This window comes from Dryas octopetala, chromosome 4, assembly GCF_963921425.1.
Source record: "Dryas octopetala chromosome 4, drDryOcto1.1, whole genome shotgun sequence".
Classification (NCBI taxonomy): domain Eukaryota; kingdom Viridiplantae; phylum Streptophyta; class Magnoliopsida; order Rosales; family Rosaceae; genus Dryas; species Dryas octopetala.
In genome coordinates this window covers 25,380,286-25,400,008 of record NC_141369.1, presented here as the reverse complement: position 1 = coordinate 25,400,008, position 19,723 = coordinate 25,380,286, and the positions used below count along the sequence as shown (strand labels likewise).

At 36.1% G+C, this 19,723-nt stretch overlaps 3 protein-coding genes across 4 annotated transcripts; 1 reads left to right on the top strand and 2 right to left on the bottom strand.

Annotated features, from left to right (window-relative positions):
• Positions 1-1,767: 1,767 nt before the first annotated feature.
• Positions 1,768-3,631, bottom strand: LOC147288817 (glucuronokinase 1-like). The gene is made up of 6 exons (XM_086241367.1): positions 3,236-3,631; positions 2,994-3,143; positions 2,682-2,870; positions 2,453-2,569; positions 2,204-2,364; positions 1,768-2,071 (listed from the first exon to the last, which is right to left on the bottom strand). Exons 1-6 carry the CDS (start codon positions 3,476-3,478, stop codon positions 1,828-1,830), a joined length of 1,104 nt encoding a protein of 367 aa, XP_086097493.1. The 5' UTR covers positions 3,479-3,631; the 3' UTR covers positions 1,768-1,827.
• A 745-nt stretch (positions 3,632-4,376) lies between these two features.
• On the bottom strand, positions 4,377-11,074 carry GC6 (golgin Putative 6). The gene is made up of 19 exons (XM_086240550.1): positions 10,877-11,074; positions 10,652-10,752; positions 10,319-10,446; positions 10,180-10,232; positions 9,926-10,072; positions 9,752-9,825; positions 9,586-9,655; positions 9,289-9,342; positions 9,075-9,170; positions 8,545-8,595; positions 8,359-8,445; positions 8,140-8,253; positions 7,979-8,050; positions 7,362-7,544; positions 7,070-7,173; positions 6,835-6,883; positions 6,689-6,754; positions 5,247-6,008; positions 4,377-5,073 (listed from the first exon to the last, which is right to left on the bottom strand). The coding sequence occupies exons 2-19, from the start codon at positions 10,729-10,731 to the stop codon at positions 4,525-4,527; spliced, it is 2,739 nt and encodes a 912-aa protein (XP_086096676.1). The 5' UTR covers positions 10,732-10,752; positions 10,877-11,074; the 3' UTR covers positions 4,377-4,524.
• A 5,123-nt stretch (positions 11,075-16,197) lies between these two features.
• Positions 16,198-18,794, top strand: LOC147288815 (uncharacterized). Of its 2 annotated transcripts, none has more exons than XM_086239834.1 (2): positions 16,198-16,529; positions 17,187-18,794. In XM_086239834.1, the coding sequence occupies exons 1-2, from the start codon at positions 16,467-16,469 to the stop codon at positions 18,282-18,284; spliced, it is 1,161 nt and encodes a 386-aa protein (XP_086095960.1). In that variant the 5' UTR covers positions 16,198-16,466; the 3' UTR covers positions 18,285-18,794. The 2 variants fall into 2 exon arrangements, with proteins under 2 accessions (XP_086095960.1, XP_086095959.1); XM_086239833.1 differs by having other exon boundaries at positions 16,199-16,529; positions 17,184-18,794.
• Positions 18,795-19,723: the final 929 nt, after the last annotated feature.

The following is a 19,723-nucleotide window of genomic DNA, read 5'->3' as shown; positions in this document are numbered from 1 at the left end:
ATTTCTCCGATTTTCCAGTAATCAACCATAATTTCAACTTTTAGGGTTCTGTCTTTATTTTCTTAGGATTCGTTGGTTTCGCTGAGGTATTGCTTCTACAGAATCTAAAATTTCATAGTGACCATCGCATTCAGTATCATCAAATTCTTGTCTTTATGGACTTTGCTTTAAAAGCCCTAATTGCCCATAAATTGAGTTACCTTCTGTTAAAAACTAGAAGAAATAAAGCTTGTATCTAGGTTGTGTCGGTCTGGCAGAACCCCTCCACTGGGTGGCAGTGAATTGACTTGAATTGTAATTTTTAAGCATAATGTAATTGAAATCCTCCATGCAGGCAGAATCCCAGGAAGCGATCTTTCGTGATGTTTCGAATCTGTGTGACATAGCTGAAGCAATGTGTAATGCACAAGAGGAACAGCTAACTCAGTCTTTAATCGATCTTCCAATCTGGGCTTCACCACAGGAGCTCATGACATCACTCTGTGACTAGTGAATGAATTGCTTCTAAGCTACTTGGTGGTTGTGATTGTGGTTGTTTACTTGGATCTTGAAAGAAAAATCTGAAGTATGTTGCTCTTCCACTGGTTGCTGCATCTGTACCCTGTATTCGTAAATTGCTCAAGAGGTAGGAGATAGGAGATAGGAGATATTTTCTTTTCCGGTCATGTGATTTAGTATGAGTTATGTAACCAAACTAACCACAAGATGATGATTGATGAGGGCTAGAAGCCTCAAGTCTCAACTCAGCACAGAGAAACCACTGTTTCTGATTCTGGTCGAGCTTAGTACTATACTGATTGCTGTGTGTGTATTTATTAGCTTCTTTTTTTTCCTCTTTTGGGTGGGGTCTCAACTCTCAAGCTCTTGCTCTAGTGGTGGTATGTTGTATATGTCCTATTGATTTTTTATTTCTTCAATTTCTATTCATGCTTTCTTATAATGATCACTTTTGGGTTTGAAAAGAGAGATACTGAATGTTTTTTTTTTGGCCAAGAGAGATACTGAATGTTGAAGGTAGTCTTTTCAAGTGTTTCTGATCTGAGCTCAGTATTCTCCTCCGTACAACCGAAATGGATTTGATCTTATGCTGTGAAACTACAAGTCTACAAGTGAAGTTCGCTCACTATTTGAATCATCATATGTATTGTTTCATTCAAGTGACATGTTTATATCAAGGTTAATGTGGGATTATTTTTATGACAAATTATTAAATGTGACTATGTGATGAGGTATGGTCTGTACAACAATGGCCACTCAATATGCATCTCAAACGACACAAGGCAAAATTGTAGGAGGGAATTCGTAGTTTGTACTTTGTCGGAACTTGGAAGCTCTTCAGCCCCAACGGCAATACGTTTCACCCTCTTTCAGTTATCCCATACAAAATTAAAAGAGCCCCTTGCTCGATAGAAATGGATGGAACAAGGATTCTCTTTCTTTATCATCAACAAATCACTGATCGAGACCCAAGATTCTATTTTATGAGGTTAACTAGAAAGTTTTTAGTTAAATTTCTGCCCACATTTTTTCTACTAAAAAGTCAGTCTAATGGCATCTTATCACCATCAACTGTCTCAATATGTAATTTCCTTTGTCACACTGTAAAGTCTAACCTTCTGAATTTTTGAAGGTATATTGGTATAGCATCCAAGCTGACAGCATTTGAAATCAAGTCGTTCCCTCTTATTAATAAAATAAATGAAGCATTTAGCAGAAATGACAGTTCTACTACACAGAAAACAATGAGAGAAACGAAGTGGGGAGAGCGGGGGTAAAGAACTATAAATGTTTTCATAACAACTAAATTAAAAAGACCCCCAATAAATCCTATTTTGACAGGGTTTGAATATCAACCTCATTTAGAAGCGAGGGAATGACTTCTATTGGTTCAAGTTTAAAACCAGCTTTTTGACAAGCATCCTCTAATTGCTCCACTTGTGAAGGACCATCAGGACAATATACGACAACAGCTCCTCCACTACCTGTGAATTTTGATGCTGCACCCACTCTTCGGGCCACCTCCACCATTTCTATGTTTAAAGCACCAAGAGCATCATCCCCAAACATGCGTCTGCATAACATCCACATACCAAAATTCAGCAGCATAAAATGCACTAAAAGCTCATATTGTGAAATGTGAAGATGGTTACAAAATGTCGAGTAGTTGTTACTATAAAATGAGTCAAATGCAGATATCCCAAACCTTCTAAAGTCAAAATTACGATTCATGAGATCTGCAAGTTTAGTGTAGTCCTTTTCAAGTAAGGCTGTCCTTCCTTCTTGTGCAATATTTGCAACTTCTGTCATTGATGATATTATAAATTCATCACCGTCGAGCCACCTTTGCCGAACTGTACTATGTACCTGGCCTTAAAAATGAATGTGTTAATTCTTCTACAAATTGCCCAAAAAGTGGAAAACAATAACGAAGACTAACAATAAGAAGGCTAACCTTCCCAGAATCACTTGGATTCTCGGCATAGATGAGATGAAGAGGCGGGAGAAGACTAACATCCATGGGTGTGTAAATTCCATGCCCCAGAGTATCCATGTATTCCTTGCCAAATTCCTAGGAAGATGAAAAAATTACTACAAATGCATATGATATGACAATGTAAACTAGTTAATGGGTGGATGAAGATTTGAAAAGAAAGTAAGGTAGCAAATGGTTGATTGAATACCATGTTAACAAGGCCCCCATAAACCTGTGCAACCCGATCTTGAAGACCGGCGACAATTCCAAGTTGTTTCTCTGCATTAAGAACAAGGCCAGGGCGGACCTCCACTTTAATCAAATGCCTAACCTTGTAGAAGTCAAGAAGGCAGCTCAGGGCCGCACACACAATAGCACTAGACCCTGAAAGTCCGGTCTGAAAATGAAAACCTCAAAATGATTACTTTAAGAGTCTAAGCCTACACTAATCACTAAAATTGAATCAATGCAGTTAGAATCAAGTACAGGATTAGCCAATAGAAATCTAAATTAACATTACCTGGCGAGGGATATTAGTATCATATGATAGAGTGAAATTTCGAGCCTCAAGTTCAATCTCATTTTCCTTGCAATAATCAAAGAAGACTTTGCAGATTGCCATCAGCAATCGGACACCTCCATAATAACCTTCACTGTCTAGCCGACTCACCTGTTGTTTGTAATGTAATTGAATTTCAGTTTGAGGCTTGCAAAAACGAACACACAAAACAAAACAAGCCCTAATTTGTAATTGAAGTGTACCAGGTGGTTGAGGGATCTGAAAACGACGAGGTCGTGGGTGGGGTGGGGCTGGATGACGAGCTCATCGGACGGCTGCAATCGCACGGAGGCCCAGAAGTTCCCGAGGCTGAAGGAAATCGTACGGCCGTAGTACACGTCACTCGGGTTCCCCAGCAGACCCACCCTCGCGTACGCCCTGTGCTCGATGAATGTCGCTTCCGACGACGGCGACGACGTCGTTTCGGTCTTGGCGTCGTGATCCATTTCGACTTTAGCTCACCACCCACTTAATTCGACGTCGTTTGGGTCTCCTTCTTCTACGACTCTGTCAGTCTTCTTATAGCCATAGCCAATTAGCTATAGATAAGTGTCATGTCAAGTTTTGGAGTAGTCATTCGCGGTGAATCAGGCGAGACTACCTGCCGTGTCGTTAGCACGTTCAGCTCAGAGCCGGCGTCTGTTGGGCCTGGCCCACTTCCCTTCTTATCTGGCCACGACACTGCTCACTAATTGTTGGTAGATCCACGTCATTACTGACTAATTGTCACTTCCTATCTACGTTTAATATTAGCATGTGGAAGATACTATTATTTACTTTTTGATAATTTGCAAGATACTAGTTACTACTCATTGAATCAGTTGACCTTAGAATCTTAGATAGCGACATTAATTACTCCATATCATAATTTTTTACTTCTATCGATTTTACAATATCTGTTCCTTCCTCTGATTTTCTCTTAAGTTTCCATATTCCTCTAATTAATCTAGCCACATTAACAGCATAAGAAATCAGAAAATAGATTATGAGTTCAAATATCATAAACAATAGTTAATTAATAAAATTAAAACTAGCTTAATTTTTTTGAATCACAATTCAAAAGTTCCCATTTTACCATTTACTTAATTGACTGCCATTGATTTTTTTGTTCAAAAGTACAGTGACTTTGCTTTCTGGTTAGGTCTTTTACCTAACAGAGTTTATTAAATTTATTCCCTCACTTAATAATTTTTGCAGCTATTTGTTATCTTTTTTCGCAGCCATGTTGCGATATATATTAGCTAAAATAGAAAAATGAAAAACAAGACAAATTGACACTGGGAAGGGAATTCGCTTGAAACTTCAATTACTAATCAAACGACTGTAAATTTGACGAGGAAGAAATGTTCAAAAAAATCATAATTTAATTTAAAACAACAGATTGATCCAGAATTATGAGTATCATTGATAATAATTTTCAAACTGTACAATTCAACCAGAAAATGTACATAGTGAGATGAAAATAAAAATAAAACGTCATACATCAGCATCATCAGTCTTCATCCTCGTCCTCTTCACCATCTCCAGGCAGCACCGTTTCATCTCCAATATCTTCAAGCAGCTTGTCCACGTCCTCCCCTAACTCCAACAACCTTGCACTTAGCTTTTCCACCTTGCTCTGTTCTTGTCCAAGGCACACAAGAAGGTCATTCAGTTCTGCCTCACTCTCCTTCTGGGCTTCTTCCCTTGCCTCAGCTCTTATCGCCTCCACATCTGGAACTGTCGAAGACACTCCACCCTTCTGACCTCTCACTTCCTTTTCTAGATGGAAATTGGCCTGTTCAAGGCTGTTGTAAGCATCAGATAGGCTCTTCAGATCAGATTCCATCTTGCCAGCCAAGTTTTTATACATGGATGCCTCAGATTCAATCTTGGCTTTCTCTGCCTTGAGCAACTCCAACCTTTTAGATGCTTCTAGAAGATCTCGTCTAAGTGTCTCTACCTGGACTCTCTCTGAGCCCGCACCCTGCTCAGACCGGGAATTGCCCCCACCAGTCGCTGCCAGGCCCTCAGCCAAAGTTGCATTGCGGCCAAGGAGGTCCTAAAAGACATGAAAGAATATAGAACCATATTTCAATCCATATTTAAACATACATGCCACAGCATGCTTCTTCTAGAGTCAAGTTTTTTACATCACAAGACACTAAGACAGGGTACTTCTATCAAAAGGTTTAAACGATGTTGCATGAAGTGGTTAGTGTACATTAACAATACCTGTATCTCAGAGCATTGCTTCTCCACAAATGCTTTCAGCCGCTTGATATAGTCCCCATCACTTTCCCCACTATTCTGTTCCAACTCTGCTGGCACCACTGCCACCTTGCTCTTTGGATGACTGTAAACCTCGACGATTTTTTCCCTGATGTTTGCCTCCAAAAATTTTACAAGGTTTACAAATGGAGCATCAAATATTGAGGAGAGAACTGGATGATCCTCATTCTTCTGATCAGATAAATTGTTTTCATCAACATCTTCAATCTCTACCATACTAGCAGAAGCAGATCTGCTTAATTGTTTACGGGGCTGAGCAGACCTTGCAGAGGTGAAAGGGAAGCTTTTCCGCATCTCATCGAACTTCAGAAAGTATGCCGTAAGCCCAACCTTCTGGCTTATGGAATCAACTATGGTAAAAGCATCTTTCCCACTTTCACTTGATTTATTGTAGATTACACACTCACCCAGAAGAACAGCCGCCAACCCCTTTATGCACGCTGTAGCAGATGAATTGGAGACCAACTCAAGCAGATATGTGATGTGGGGACGTGAATCTAGGAAGCAATTCACAGCACTAGGGAAATCATCTAGCCAAGTGGCCAGCAATTTCAAGATAATTGGTTGAACATATAAGTTTCCACTTGACTTTCCATCTTTGTTTTTCATAGAAGAGGCAAGGGCCAAGTATTTTACCATGCGGTGCATCAGAGGCTCAGGAGCACCTAAAGATGGTGTAGGTGCCTCAAGTTCAATATGCAAAACCTGCAAATTGTTTCATAAGATTAGAAAATAGTAAGAGAGGTCACCTTTCAACAAAACCAAAAAGGGGAAAAATCTCTTTTGCCCTAAATGGTAAGTAAGTCATTTTAAATTTTCTTTAATATCTAGTGACACATGGTTGGATTAAAATTCTGCATCAAATAGTTTCCATACAAGGTTGATGCTCAAATGGGCTGGTACATGAAGTAGCTTGATGAAGTATGGATAGAAATACAACAGTAACTTAATTATGGTCACATTCTGGGATAAAGACTTCATATTTAATCCAATCATCACTTAAAACATAGAGGATTATGACCCTGACTAGAAGTTTTTATTAACACAACCAAAGTTAATATCTGACAATATGCGAATGAAACAGATACAACACAATGAGTCAAATATTTCAGTAAAGTTAGAAGGAATTGAATAATCCTGAAGTTTTCAGTTATCCATTTTAAAATTATACAAATATATATTTGCCTCAAACCCGGGTTAGTTGCCTGTACCATTCCAAATCAAGCAATGTCTACAAAATTAACAATCTGACGATGATATACTTCTTTTTCTTTTTGATAAGTGATAATACAATAAAGAAAGCACCAATGGTAATGCAAGTAATCTTCCAATCAAACTAGTACTATATCAGTAGACATATATTATAAGATGGTGCAACTGCATACCCTTTCCTTGCACTGGATATTGTCCTTCATTACATGAGTAAGAACACTAGCAGCTCTGCAGCATGTCTGCACCTCAATATATTAGCTAATGGAAAAGATGTATTCTAGTCTTTCAAAACTCAGATGCTATTGAAGTGTTAAATTACCTCAAGATCACCATCATTCTCACTCAAAGTAAGACCTCGTAATAGCATGCTGCAAGAGAACCAAATTCTAATAAGATTTATTATTATAAGTAGCTTTTCTGAACTAGTAAGATGAAAAGAATAAGATTATCAAGCTTTAACTGATGCAACAAAGGTTTGATAATTTAACCAAGCCTATCATAAACAGAAAACATTAAGAAGCACGCAGTCAAAAATGCACATAGAATAAACAAACCTTCCAAATGACATGTTCACATCTTCCTCAAGCGGAGCATGAGTCAAGGAATGAGGTTGAGGAATCAATGTTGACACTAACATTGTTTGGCCATCAGCATTTTTCTGATTCAAATGAGGTGGAACCGTGGAAGAAATTTTAAAATCTAATATTAAAATAAATTAAAAGTAAAAAGTACATAATATTACTGCACATATGCAGAAATTCAGAATATCAGTGATAAATTAAATATGGCCATGAAGCACAGCAAAGTAGAATTCAATGATATAAGGAGCAAATACACATTACCAACCTCGCAGAAGCTCTTAAAAACATAATCTGCTGCAACAAATTCTTGCGTACTGGATGTCCGCAAGATGATTCGAAGAATTGAATTCAGAGCAGGTTCCTGTGGCCCCTCTCCAAGAACTTTGCTTGCAAGGGCATCAAGATTCTTGGTATGTCCGGAAATCAGATTACCAATGCATCGTAATGCCTGACAAAGTGTATATATAAACCATAAAAATTACAAACTGACTCAATGTGAAATAAATTTCATTACAGCAATGTTTTACAAAAGTTAAATAACCAAGTACGCCACTTCCTTTTGAAAATCAGTATTTATTCTCAGAGAATATGCCATATAAGTTTCAGGGCAAGCAAGATGTCCAGAGAGTTCATGTAATTAATCAACATGTTATGTAAGGATAAGCTCAAAGGTAGAATTATATGAAACTAAAGTACTCATCATGTCCAGCTGACATTGCTTGGTCATATATAATACACCATCTAAAATGATGTGTTTGTTCTTGTTCTTGTGCTTGTGCATCAGTGCATGTACATGTGCATGCGCATGTGTGTGAGTGAGTGAGTGAGTGAGAGAGAGAGAGAGAGAGAGAGAGAGATGAAGAAGTTGAAGAATTATCTTACTGAACAGCGGACAGCAACAGGTGCCCACTGGCTTTCCACACCCAGCATCAGAAGTTGGTCCAACACTTTTTTCTACATCCATCCAGCAAATGAAAACATAGATATCACCAAATTGATATTTTACTGAGGCACTAGTTATACTTATACAAGTTTGAAAATACCTGAACGAGGGATGTTTTATTTGTCAGCTTATTTGCATCTTTTCCAGAATCAGCCTCTGAACCTCCCATTATTAGCAAATTAAGAGTTTCCAACGCACTGAGTAGATTAATTGTCTACTGGCATGGCATTTGTTTCAAAGTCAACAACAATTACCAGTAAGGATTGTGCCATAAATATAATAGTCTATGATACGGAGTAATGAAAATCGAGTATCTAACCTTTTGTTGAGTGAAACTGTAAGTACTCCCTCTTAGCTTCAAAATTGACATTAAGGGGTCAAATCCTATCGTCTCCCGCAGTAGTATCTGAACAAAATACGCTTTTATATTAGAAGCAAGAAAAACTTAATGCATAAATAACAACAATGAGTACAAGAGTAAGAGCAACAACAATAAGCTAAAAACCTGATTAGATGCATTGTTCCGAAGAAGATTGTTCAACAATTCGATACAGTCCTGTGCAGAAGCGTATACATTAGAAATTGAACATGGTAACCCCCTTATGATTAAGGGGTTGGACCTTGATTTACGAGGATGGAAAAGATGGTCAGGTATTAAAAATGGGAACTTGATTTATGAAATACGGGCAGGTCATATTTTCTAACATGAAGTGTGCCAGCAACCACCCTATACTCAAGGCATTGGAACATTGCCAAAATTAAGTGTTTTTAGGAGTTTTGTATACCAAACAAATGTTTGCATATGTTAAACTTCAACTGAAATATTGGAGAAAATTTCCATTCCCTATAAATTTGGCTGCTTATATTAGTATAGCTATCAAGTTTAAATCTACCAATGACATAAAGGGTTTTAGATTCAAGTTAATTTCAGGAAACTATCCATAAAAGTAGCTTAACAAGTGGTTTATCAGCAACAAAGCTTAAGCACGTTGTACAAACTATCAAACATCAACAGAATGAGGGGCAGTGAATCACCTGCACAACAACACCACCATCTGAACCACCTTCCTCTTTGATGATGCTGAAAATCTTTTCAAAAGCCCCTTCAAAGACCACAATTTTTTGAATTTCCTGTAAATTATAATAATCAATCGGTTAATCCAAAAGTCAAAACAAACTTTTCAGACACAGGTTCAACAAATATATTTAAATATTAGATATAGAGGACCATGAGAGAAGAGAACCTCACCTCAGCTTCACGGGTCAAGTATGTAAGAAGTAATAAGGCCTCATTTCGTATAACCTAGAAAGCAACAACAATAATTTTGTATGACTGAACAACAGGACAAAATTGATACTAGATATAAAATCATATTTCCATATTTAATAGGTTCCAAAAGCTTTCAAAAATAATCTTCGCATATAGAGGTGAAAGACCAATAAACTTAAATTTTAAAAATACCACCCTTATAAATTAAAATGTAGAAACAAGTCGATAACACGAGTTAAATTCATAATTGATAAATTATCATTCGGTGAATTGTACCTCGCGATCCATAAGCATATCCATTAAGCGAGTTATACCACGAGGTATGGCCAGAATTGCTTCCTGTAACCTGAAGAGGAACTCAAAAAATATTCTTTCTAAAACCACATAAAGAATCCAAAATTTTGGACGAAAGAGAAAGACAGTAGCTCTAAACTGACGATACCTATTTGGAGAATTTGTGAGAAGAGCTGTCAAAAGTTGAAGAGTATAATATCGTACATAGAAATCTTCCTCTGACTGCAAAAACAAAAAATTAAAAAATAAATATTGTCAAACAATATGCATGAACCAAAAAATGGTGATCAGCATTTTCCAAATATAATAAGTGAACCCTCACCAACAAACTCAGAAGAAGTGAAATGCTGTCTGCTTCTCTGGAAAGCAAATCAGTGTTCATTATAGCTGGTTGAATCTCATTCTTTGGGACTTTTGCATGGTCAATAGGAGTCAAGGCACTTACAAGAGTTTCTAGGGCACCTCGGACCTGCATAAATAGAATACATAAATGAGACTTATCCATGGATATAAATTGAAAGTAATCATTGGGACATGGGCAACATCAAAAGAAGAAGAAAAAAAAGTAATAGCAACCATTTCAACATCCTCACGTTCTTCCTTTAATACACCCATCATCACAGGAAAGCCTGCAAGAATGAATGGAAAATGTCATGGATGGCAAGCATAAAATGAAAAACTGAACCACTGTTGCATACAAGAGAGAAGCACTCACCCATTGCTCCAAATGAAAGTTGGGCAGCAGAGCTTTCCGCTACAACAGATTGAAGCTCGAGCATAGCAGTCCTCCTGTCCTCTGCCAGCTTACCATTGCTTATACAGTCGAGCAAGCGTTCAACATAGCTATTGAAACAATCAGCAGAGGAGAATGGTCACATACCATTAAACAATTATAAAAAAGCAAAAGCTTTCCACTCATGTGTATCCACAATGACAAAACATGTTGATGAGAAAATATGATTGGCAATGTACAATGAGCAATGGTATTGTAATGGGAATGTGCAATTGGGTTTATCAAATATGATGAATTATAGAATGAGAAAGTTACCTATCTTCATTTGAAGAAGCAGATTTCTCGTTACCAAAAACGAGGCCAACAACACCCTTGTAACCAGAGACCAAATCCATTTCTGATTTCTCAGAAAAACCCTGAAATCAAACAGCAAGAAAAATCCAGGCAATTTAGCACGAAGAACCACTCTATCTGACTATGAAATATTGATTGCAATCCCTAAATTAGAATCAGAAAACGTTCAAACGCAAAAATCCTTGCCTGCCCGAAAGAGTCTGAGACGGGAAGACAACCAATCAATTAAGCTGACGACTTGACAAGAATCAGATGGCGAAGTCGATCTAATCTACGAGATTCACTTGCTTTGGGGATCGTTTTCTATTCTAAACTAAAAAGGGCACAGCTTCGCTGACACTCTGACTCTCTGATGCGGATGCCAAATGCCATGGCAAGTCACAGCTTACCTCGAGAGTTTTACTTAATTGGGCCTTTGAGCCCACTTCAAAAATATGTGGGTAAGTAGAGAACCTTGGCCCAAACTAAAGAACCTTTGTCAGACAAGCTAGCTAACGTGGCCCAAGATTGGGTTTCGGTCTTCGTGAAAGAGGATTGAATGGGGGTTACCAGGCCCACGCCTCTTTATTGGGTCTCTGGCCCAGCTCTACAACCAAAAAGACGCCATTACCCACCATGGTATATATCCACAAATTTAGTATAATTTTATGAGTCCTAATGGGGTTTCCAACTCTAGTGATAAGAGCACTTATCTTCATACTCACCGCAAGAGTTTCAATCTATCATCCTCGCACTTATCTTCATGCTCACCGCAAGAGTTTCAATCTATCATCCTCTTCTAAATTTATTAAAAGACAAAAAAAAAGGGTCTGCTGATTTTTGTGTGGCCGGTTGGGCCTGCTTTTATACAAAACAATTGTCGATTCTATAAAATAAAAAAGTAAACTATGGATAATTAGGGGATAATTAGGAGATTCATGAAGATGACATGGAAAAAGAAGAGAAACTTTATATGAAGATGATATTTAACAGTTAGATTGTAGCCTTCAGACAAAATAATAATAATATGAACTGTTAATTAAAGTTTAACAAGACAGGGTGGTGTGGCTGCCCTAACAAGTTTACAAACTTGTGTGTTGTTTTATTATTAAGTCATGTCGCTTATGTTGTGTTTTTAGGAAATGAACAAATAAAAGACAAAAATTTAGGACATGAATCCCCGCGCCACGGACGATGTGCTCTAGGCAACTGTTGCGTTGCTGCAATTTACTTATATAAGATAAGCAAATGTTAATCTCATTAAGAAATTCAATTATCAATTTACTTTGATAGCCACAACTTTTATACTCCCACTGATAACTCTGAAAAATTATTGTTTAAACGTAGAAATTTAAGAAAAAGACTTAAAACTGTAAAAGTGGAGGTTGACAAACAAGCCCTTCCAAATGGGCAGGTAATGAGGGTATCCAGCGAATATCTCATTTAAAAGTCTTCGGGTGGGATGCCAAAAGATAAAACTCTACTGGGTCTTTGATATCTGTTGGTCAAGATTCATGCAACTTTTCAAGTTTTCATTGTTTATGAGTTTGACCCAAAAAAAAAAACAGCCACTTGGCCGGCATTCAAACTCATAAACAATGAAAAGTTGCATGAATATTTCATTCTAAAAGAAGGCCTCCTTCAACATGCCATGCGCAATTTTACCAAGCCTAACATTAACAAAAATAAAAAATAAAAAAAGAAACAGTCACTTGGCATTCAAACTCATAAATAATGAAAAGTTGCGTAAGTCTTTCATCCTAAAAGAAGAAGTTGGGTGAGGCGCCTCCTTCAACAATCCACGTCCAATTCTACCAAGCCTAACATGTAAGTTCTCTTACATCCATGTCTTACACAACACGAGTATTATACACTATCATTGCAACATAACCGATTATCTTTGCTTAATACTTGTCTTGCATATTGTATAATCCTTCAAGGTATCTAAGTCTCCCAATTAATCCATATTGGTAATCTAAATATAGGAATTACTAGTTACGTTTTCCTAACAGTCCTATTGCTCCATAGCCTAAGCAATGCTAGTGGCTTACTGATTCCTAATGAAACAAAGAATGTCCCTTGAATTCTTACATAACATTCGAATTTCTGAGGTGGTTAGTTAGTATTATGTTAATATGTCTTCTACCTTTCTTTTTTTCAAGTTTAAAAAGCTCTAAAGCTTGAGGAAAATGAACCAACAAGACAAGACTTGTAATTCAACTTTTATTGTAAGTAGAAGGGTAAATACTCTAAAATTTGATACTCTATGTATTATATTAAATACGTGTTTAATGTCGGGTATAAACGTGTGAACGTTTATATCTGAATGGGCCTATACGGATAACAGTTCCTTTTAACATAACTTTTACTTTAAAATCAAGGTTGAAAAGTTCTAAAAAAAAAAATTTTAAAAACCCAACATCTTAATTAACACAAAGTAACCCCAAAATGGTATTGGCCAAAACAAAAGAAAACACTAAAGGGGTATATACTACATGATACATGATACATCAAAAGTGTTATTTGACAATTTTGATTGAAAAATGTGCAAAAGTAGTACAAGTAGGGTCCAGCAGCAACAGCCAACAGGCAGGCCTGTAAGGTTATTTGGCGATACCACTGTACAATATGAGAGATCGAATATGCTCAACGTCGTCGGTGTTGGGCTTCAAAAGCAACAAATTTTCGACATTTCCGTTGCAGTTTCTAGGAAGCTGCGTATTATAATAAAATAAAACAAAATAAACCCCACAACAGTCACAGTCACTGAGTCCCCCCAGTCCAACTCAATGTGCTGTCAGCTTCACCAAGAGACATGTTTGTATTTGCCCACGTCCTGCCCTTCAATCCCATCACAAATTCTATGTTACAATTCTCATTCTCTCATGCTTTTTTTTTTTTTTTTCCATAAACAAAATTGCAAAATAGTTTTTTTTTTTTTTTGTATTCTTCATTATTTCTTCTACTACTTCTTCATACAACCATAAAAACATAATAATTTATTCCAATTGATAATAATGTTAATAATAAAACCATAAAAATGAGTTCTAGCTATGCAAGGATTCATACAATTCCCTAAGAAGAAATGAGGAAAAAATATTACTTATTTTTTTCAATATGATACTGATAACTAAAATATATCAAAATCAAATCATTCGTATTTATGTGTATTATTCATATATTTTCAATAAAAGTGTATTATTCATGTTAGTCTATTATAACCTACTAGATTTGTGTTAAGTTTAAATTGTGTTATGATATGAGAAATGATAAATACACTTCAAGTGTTACACAATTTAAATTGTATTATGTTTAAAAATATATCCCCTACTTAATTATGGTATAACCATATAACTAATTACAAGTTACACGTACAATCCGGCCACCTCAATGTGAGTTGCACCGACACTAATCACACTACACGTGAGCATGGAATATTTGCCTACCCTTTAATGCAATATTCCAATTGCTATCTTAGTTTTAACTTATTAAATTGGTAACCTTGTGCTACATATATAGATGAGTACAACTCAAAGGTGTCTTCTCAACCAAAAAAAAAAAAAAAGAATTCAAAGTTACGTGTGGCAGGGATTCTTCAAGAACCAATAGGACGATCACACCCATAATTAATTTACATAAAACCAAACAACAATTTTTTGTTTTTAGAAAAAAGTAAAACCTTTTGAATGCGCAAAGAGTTATGTTTATTGTTTAGGAGTGAGATTCCTTGCTATCACATGTGGACTAAGCAATCAAAGGGATTCCAACACTTGTTGATTTATATGGTGTCTAGTGGCGAGAGTGTCTTATAGGAACACATGGCATACTTACGTGAAGAAATATATGAGAATATTTATATCTTTTGTGATCCTTAGACAATGAATCCTAGAATAATAGAAAATATAAAATTTACATAGAGAATAGAAAATTACATAGAATCCCATGGCCCATCCCTCACTCAAGTTATTATCTTTATAATATAAAAATTACATAAAAAGTAGAAAATATATAATATTATAACAAACCTAAAATTAGTATCTTAATCCAAAATGTTTTGTTCCATTTTAAATTAATAAAAATTAGTATCTTATTATTTTGATATTTAATCATAATTTTCTTATCTTCTGTCAGATATAAATATCTCATTATATAAGGAATTATCTAAAAAACAAATTAATTGATAAGGGATAAAAGATTATTTCATGTACAAATAAATTTGGTAGCTAACCAAGCAAGATTTAGATTTAGGTTCAATATTTTTCTTTCACTAGCTTTTCTCATGGGTTTTCATTTTTCTTTTTTGGATAAAATCATGGGTTATCATTTTTTTTATTTGGATAAAGTCATGGTAGTCATTCAAATAAGGATAAAAAACTAAACATTAAAATGACACTTCGTTTAAATTCGTTTGAACACACGCAGATGTCACTTATGATTTGTATTTATTAGGATGAACTTGATTTAAGGGATTGTTTTAAATTTGAAGTGTTGGTAATGTATATTTTCTTCATGTAAAAAACTGTAAAACTAAAAACAAATGAAATAAAAAATAAAGAATATTATAAAAATAAAGAATATTATAAAAATTAAAAATTAAAAAATGTTTTAAATTATTTTAACCAATAACATATTCTTACCTACTTCAATCCATCTCAACAAAGCTCTAAAATTAATCTCAAATTCTCAACAAAGAAAAAGACTTCATTCCTCTTTTAACTTTCCCCAATAAAAAAAGTCATTTTGGGTTAGCAAAAAATAAAAAATAAAAAAATATTGCGGCTTTTGGAATTTCAGTATTTTTTTTTTATTAATATGAGCCATTACCTTCTGGATTCATAAAAACAAATTTTAGTTTTTTAATTTTTTTGTATATGAAGAGGTAACAGAAAGGGCATACAAAAACAGATGTTTTACAGTTAGTGAGTGGGCCGGTCGGAATAAGCGTTGAATTTATCTCTCTACACTTAAGTTTGATTTATTTATTTTTTAATTAAAAAAATTAGATATTTTGAATTTTGACCGAGTCAAAATGGCGCGTGTGAATCACCGTGGAAAATCTACCGCCTGCTAAACCAATGCAAGTGTAATTGACCATTCTACCCTCCAGTAAAAAAGTTGAAAAACCCATAATAACCCAGCTCTAATCATCAAGCAACTGATTGAAGCCAAGGCTAAACTTGGAAAGACCGCGTAGATTACAGCCCTACTAAATTTACCATGTTTATCGTGGAGGGCACCGAAACAACAACATAAACAAAACGAAATCAACGGCTCCTTGTAAGTTGTAATATGGTCGCAACTGCCATCGATTACAGATAAGCACTCGCGCAGAAGGAATTAGACTCTACAACCAATTCTATTCTACCTATCCCTCCTCCTTCTCCTCATTCATCATCCACCGTCCATCCATAAAAAGGGAATATCCAAATCGTACTTGGTTTATTTTCCGGTAGTGGAAAGTAAAAGAGAAGTTTTTATTTTTAGGGGTTAGAAGGTTATATTTTTAGTCACTTGCAATTTTTGGAGGAGTGGTATCTGTCGAAGAGCGAAACAACCACCAAACGGCTATAATTGGCGTTACGGATTTTTAGAAGAGATAGAGAGAGAGAGAGAGAGGGAGCGAGCGAGCGAGCGCCATTAAGATCGTTGGATTGTGTTCTGGTGTCTTCGCCGAAATTTCACTAGATTTTGGCCTCTGTTCATCTGGGTCTCGAGGATCTGATTTTTTCAGTGATTTTTTCAGAGACGGAGAGGCTTAGAACAACAAGAGGCTTATTGAGCATTCCACTTAATAATCATGTCCGATGGTTATTACAGTTCGAAGAAGACTGATGATGTATGCGACGATGTTTGTGGCCAGGTACTTTTTTCTTCGTATTTCTCTTGAATAATTTTTAGTATTAAAAAAAAATTGCCTTTTTTTCTCTTTGTTCCAACTTTGGGTGTCTGGGTTTTTGAGTTTTTGGTAATGGGTGTAATGGGTTTTGATATCTTGAGAAGTGCTTTACTTATTTATTTATTTTTATTTTTGTGAGTTTTTTAATATATGCTTTTGATTTGTTTTGGTTTTCCTTCTCTTATCTATTTTTAGTTTTATGCTGTCAAATGGGGTGCTTTAGGTTCTAATGGGATGTATACAAATATTGTCTTGCGATTACTTAAGAAGTTTTATATTTCACTTAAATTTTTATAACCATTTTATCTACAGAAACTCTAGTTTTCGTTTTTTACTTTCTTATACAATTCTTTCTAGGTCAGAAGATCATGGAACGGTATAAACAAAGTGCTAATTCCATGAGGGTCAAAATTGCATTCTTAGAACTTTATGGTTCTTGTTTATGAGTGCTCTGTTTTCTAGAATTGCTTTATCGAATCTATATATGTTCTAATAGGCAGAACTCTGATGTATCATATTTTTTTTCCGATCAATATTATTATATGAAACAAATTTACTTCATAGATTTCTGCATATGTGTAATCCGGGAATCATAGAAAATTTTCTTTTTGTCTGCAGCAGGGATCACAAACAGCATTGAGCATGTCCAGACTCCGGTGCATTTTGCGAGGCTTGGATGTAAAGGCTATAATTTTCCTGTTTGCAGTTTTTCCATTATTCATCCTTGGCGTATATTTACATGGGCAGAAGATCTCCTATTTTCTAAGACCTCTTTGGGAATCTCCTCCAAAGCCTTTCATTGAAATCCCACACTACTATCACGAGAATGTGTCAATGGAGACTCTTTGCAGACTTCATGGGTGGAACATTCGAGAATCACCAAGACGAGTTTATGATGCAGTTCTATTCAGTAATGAGGTAGAAATTCTTACCATCCGATGGAATGAATTGTACCCTTACGTCACACAGTTTGTACTCCTCGAATCAAACACAACGTTTACTGGCTTGCCCAAACCATTGGTTTTTGGAAGAAACCGGGACAAGTTTAAGTTTGTTGAACCCCGACTCACTTATGTAACAACTGGGGGAAAATTTAAGAGGGGCGAAAACCCATTTTATGAGGAGGCTTATCAAAGAGTAGCCCTGGACCAGCTTCTTAGAGTAGCCGGAATAGAAGATGATGACTTGCTGATAATGTCTGATGTTGATGAGATTCCTAGTGCCCACACAATTAATCTCTTGAGGTGGTGTGATGACATCCCACCTGTTGTTCATCTTGGGCTGAGGAATTACTTGTACTCTTTTGAGTATTATGTGGATGAAAAGAGCTGGAGAGCATCAGTTCACAGGTACCAGACCGGTAATACTACGTATGCACACTACAGACAGAGTGACTACCTTTTGGCAGATGCGGGGTGGCATTGTAGCTTTTGTTTCCGCCATATCAGGGAGTTCATATTCAAGATGAAAGCTTACAGCCACTATGATCGGGTGAGGTTCTCTCATTATTTGAACCCTAAAAGGATTCAGGATGTAATATGTGAAGGTGCTAACCTATTTGATATGCTTCCCGAGGAGTACACATTTAAGGATATTATTGGAAAGATGGGACCTATTCCTAGATCTTATTCAGCGGTTCATCTCCCTGCATATTTATTGAACAATGCTGAGAAGTACAAATACCTATTGCCTGGAAACTGCAAGCGGGAGAATGGCTGAGTCTTGAAAATTAAGGTGCCGGTTCATAAGGTTGGACAGGCAAATTGTTGATAGAAATCAAGAAAGTGCTCTATTGGAAAATTGATGGCTATGGCGCGACAGTGATACAGATATACCTTTTCCAAAAGATTCTAGGTCATTCTTGGAAAGTGATTGGGAAGAAAATGATGGAATCCTGCAAATTTATGGAAATTATGTATATTTCCTTTTTCTTGGGTTTCTTCCAATATAGAGGCATATCAATTGTCTAGTGGGGTATTTTTCTGCGAGGGGAAGCTTTTGTGAGGTTATGTACCCACGTCTTGTTGATATGGCATAATCCCAAATGCATGAGTAATGACATTTCCCAGGTTTTTCTTTAATGGGAATTGTGATTTCTCAGCCTAACTTATATTCATTCACTCTTCACATCTTTCATTGTGTCATCTGATTGCCCTTTGATTTTTATTGATGTTTACTCTTTGTACATACTTTTATGGCTCAGGTTTATCTTCTAGTTTACATTCTTTCTTTCTCACTGTTTCATTTTGGGTGTACTGATGTCTAAATCTGGAAAATAGGTTGTGCATGGTTTGTAGAAGTAACACTTTCAGATTTTCAACATCTATGATTTATTGATGGCAATAAGCTCTGATTGTTTCTTGTGCTTGGCATGACAAAGCTCTCTCATTTCTATATGTTCTACTTTTCTATCTTGGTAGAGTTTGGGTGCCTGCGTTCATTTATTGCTTCCTTTGTGACTCAAATAGTGGCTTGTAGCTTTGATGTTGAGAAATTGAGATTTGGTCAAGGCTTCCCACCACTCAAGCAAAGACTATCAAAGCGAATAGAAAATTAGATTCTCCACTAAGTGTCCAATTTGTCAAACACTTGGTTTTAATATCTTGTTTTACTCATGGCCAAAAAAAAATCTTGTTTCACTGTTCATTGTTGCTTATCTGTTGTCCTGTGGTGGTCTGCTGAGTGAGTCAATTTTTGTGAATCCAATCAATCCATTGCGTTAAGAAATTTCTAAGAGGAAGTGGTTTGACTGTTCATTGCTGCATCTGCTTCCTAGAAGGCAATGGTAATTTGGGCTTTGTTGCCTTTTTTAATGTGTAGTTTCTCACTGCTCCTGACTGCTGAGAGTAATTCTTTTTCATTTTGTTGCGTTGAGAAATCCCCAAAAGCAAAAGATATGGCCTTTTGTTCTGTGATGGCATTATCTATGGACTATACAGAAGGTGATATGTTGTTTCCATCGGAAGCTCATTGCTTTTAAATAATAATTAATAATAAAGAAAAAATTTAGCTGCCCCCCTTTTTTTATTTGGCTGAACTATATTCACAAAAAATCTCTGCCTTTTGTGTAGATTGCACATGAAGCTTTTCCCATAAAAGGAAATCCTCCCATTCATTTCTAAGTCTAAGTTTACAAGTGATTATGATCGGACATTCTT

What these genes read in the sequence shown, in the direction of transcription:
- GC6 (XM_086240550.1), bottom strand. Translation starts at nt 10,731, where the DNA reads ATGGATTTGGTCTCTGGTTACAAGGGTGTTGTTGGCCTCGTTTTTGGT. An exon ending in CTCACAAATTCTCCAAATAG is followed by an intron (nt 9,656 to 9,751) that starts GTATCGTCAGTT and finishes GTTCCTCTTCAG; the next exon opens with GTTACAGGAAGCAATTCTGG. An exon ending in ATGGTGGTGTTGTTGTGCAG is followed by an intron (nt 8,596 to 9,074) that starts GTGATTCACTGC and finishes GCTTCTGCACAG; the next exon opens with GACTGTATCGAATTGTTGAA.
- LOC147288817 (XM_086241367.1), bottom strand. Translation starts at nt 3,478, where the DNA reads ATGGATCACGACGCCAAGACCGAAACGACGTCGTCGCCGTCGTCGGAA. An exon ending in TCAGATCCCTCAACCACCTG is followed by an intron (nt 3,144 to 3,235) that starts GTACACTTCAAT and finishes TACAAACAACAG; the next exon opens with GTGAGTCGGCTAGACAGTGA. An exon ending in ATACTAATATCCCTCGCCAG is followed by an intron (nt 2,871 to 2,993) that starts GTAATGTTAATT and finishes TTTCATTTTCAG; the next exon opens with ACCGGACTTTCAGGGTCTAG.
- LOC147288815 (XM_086239833.1), top strand. Translation starts at nt 16,467, where the DNA reads ATGTCCGATGGTTATTACAGTTCGAAGAAGACTGATGATGTATGCGAC. An exon ending in GCGACGATGTTTGTGGCCAG is followed by an intron (nt 16,530 to 17,183) that starts GTACTTTTTTCT and finishes TTTTGTCTGCAG; the next exon opens with CAGGGATCACAAACAGCATT.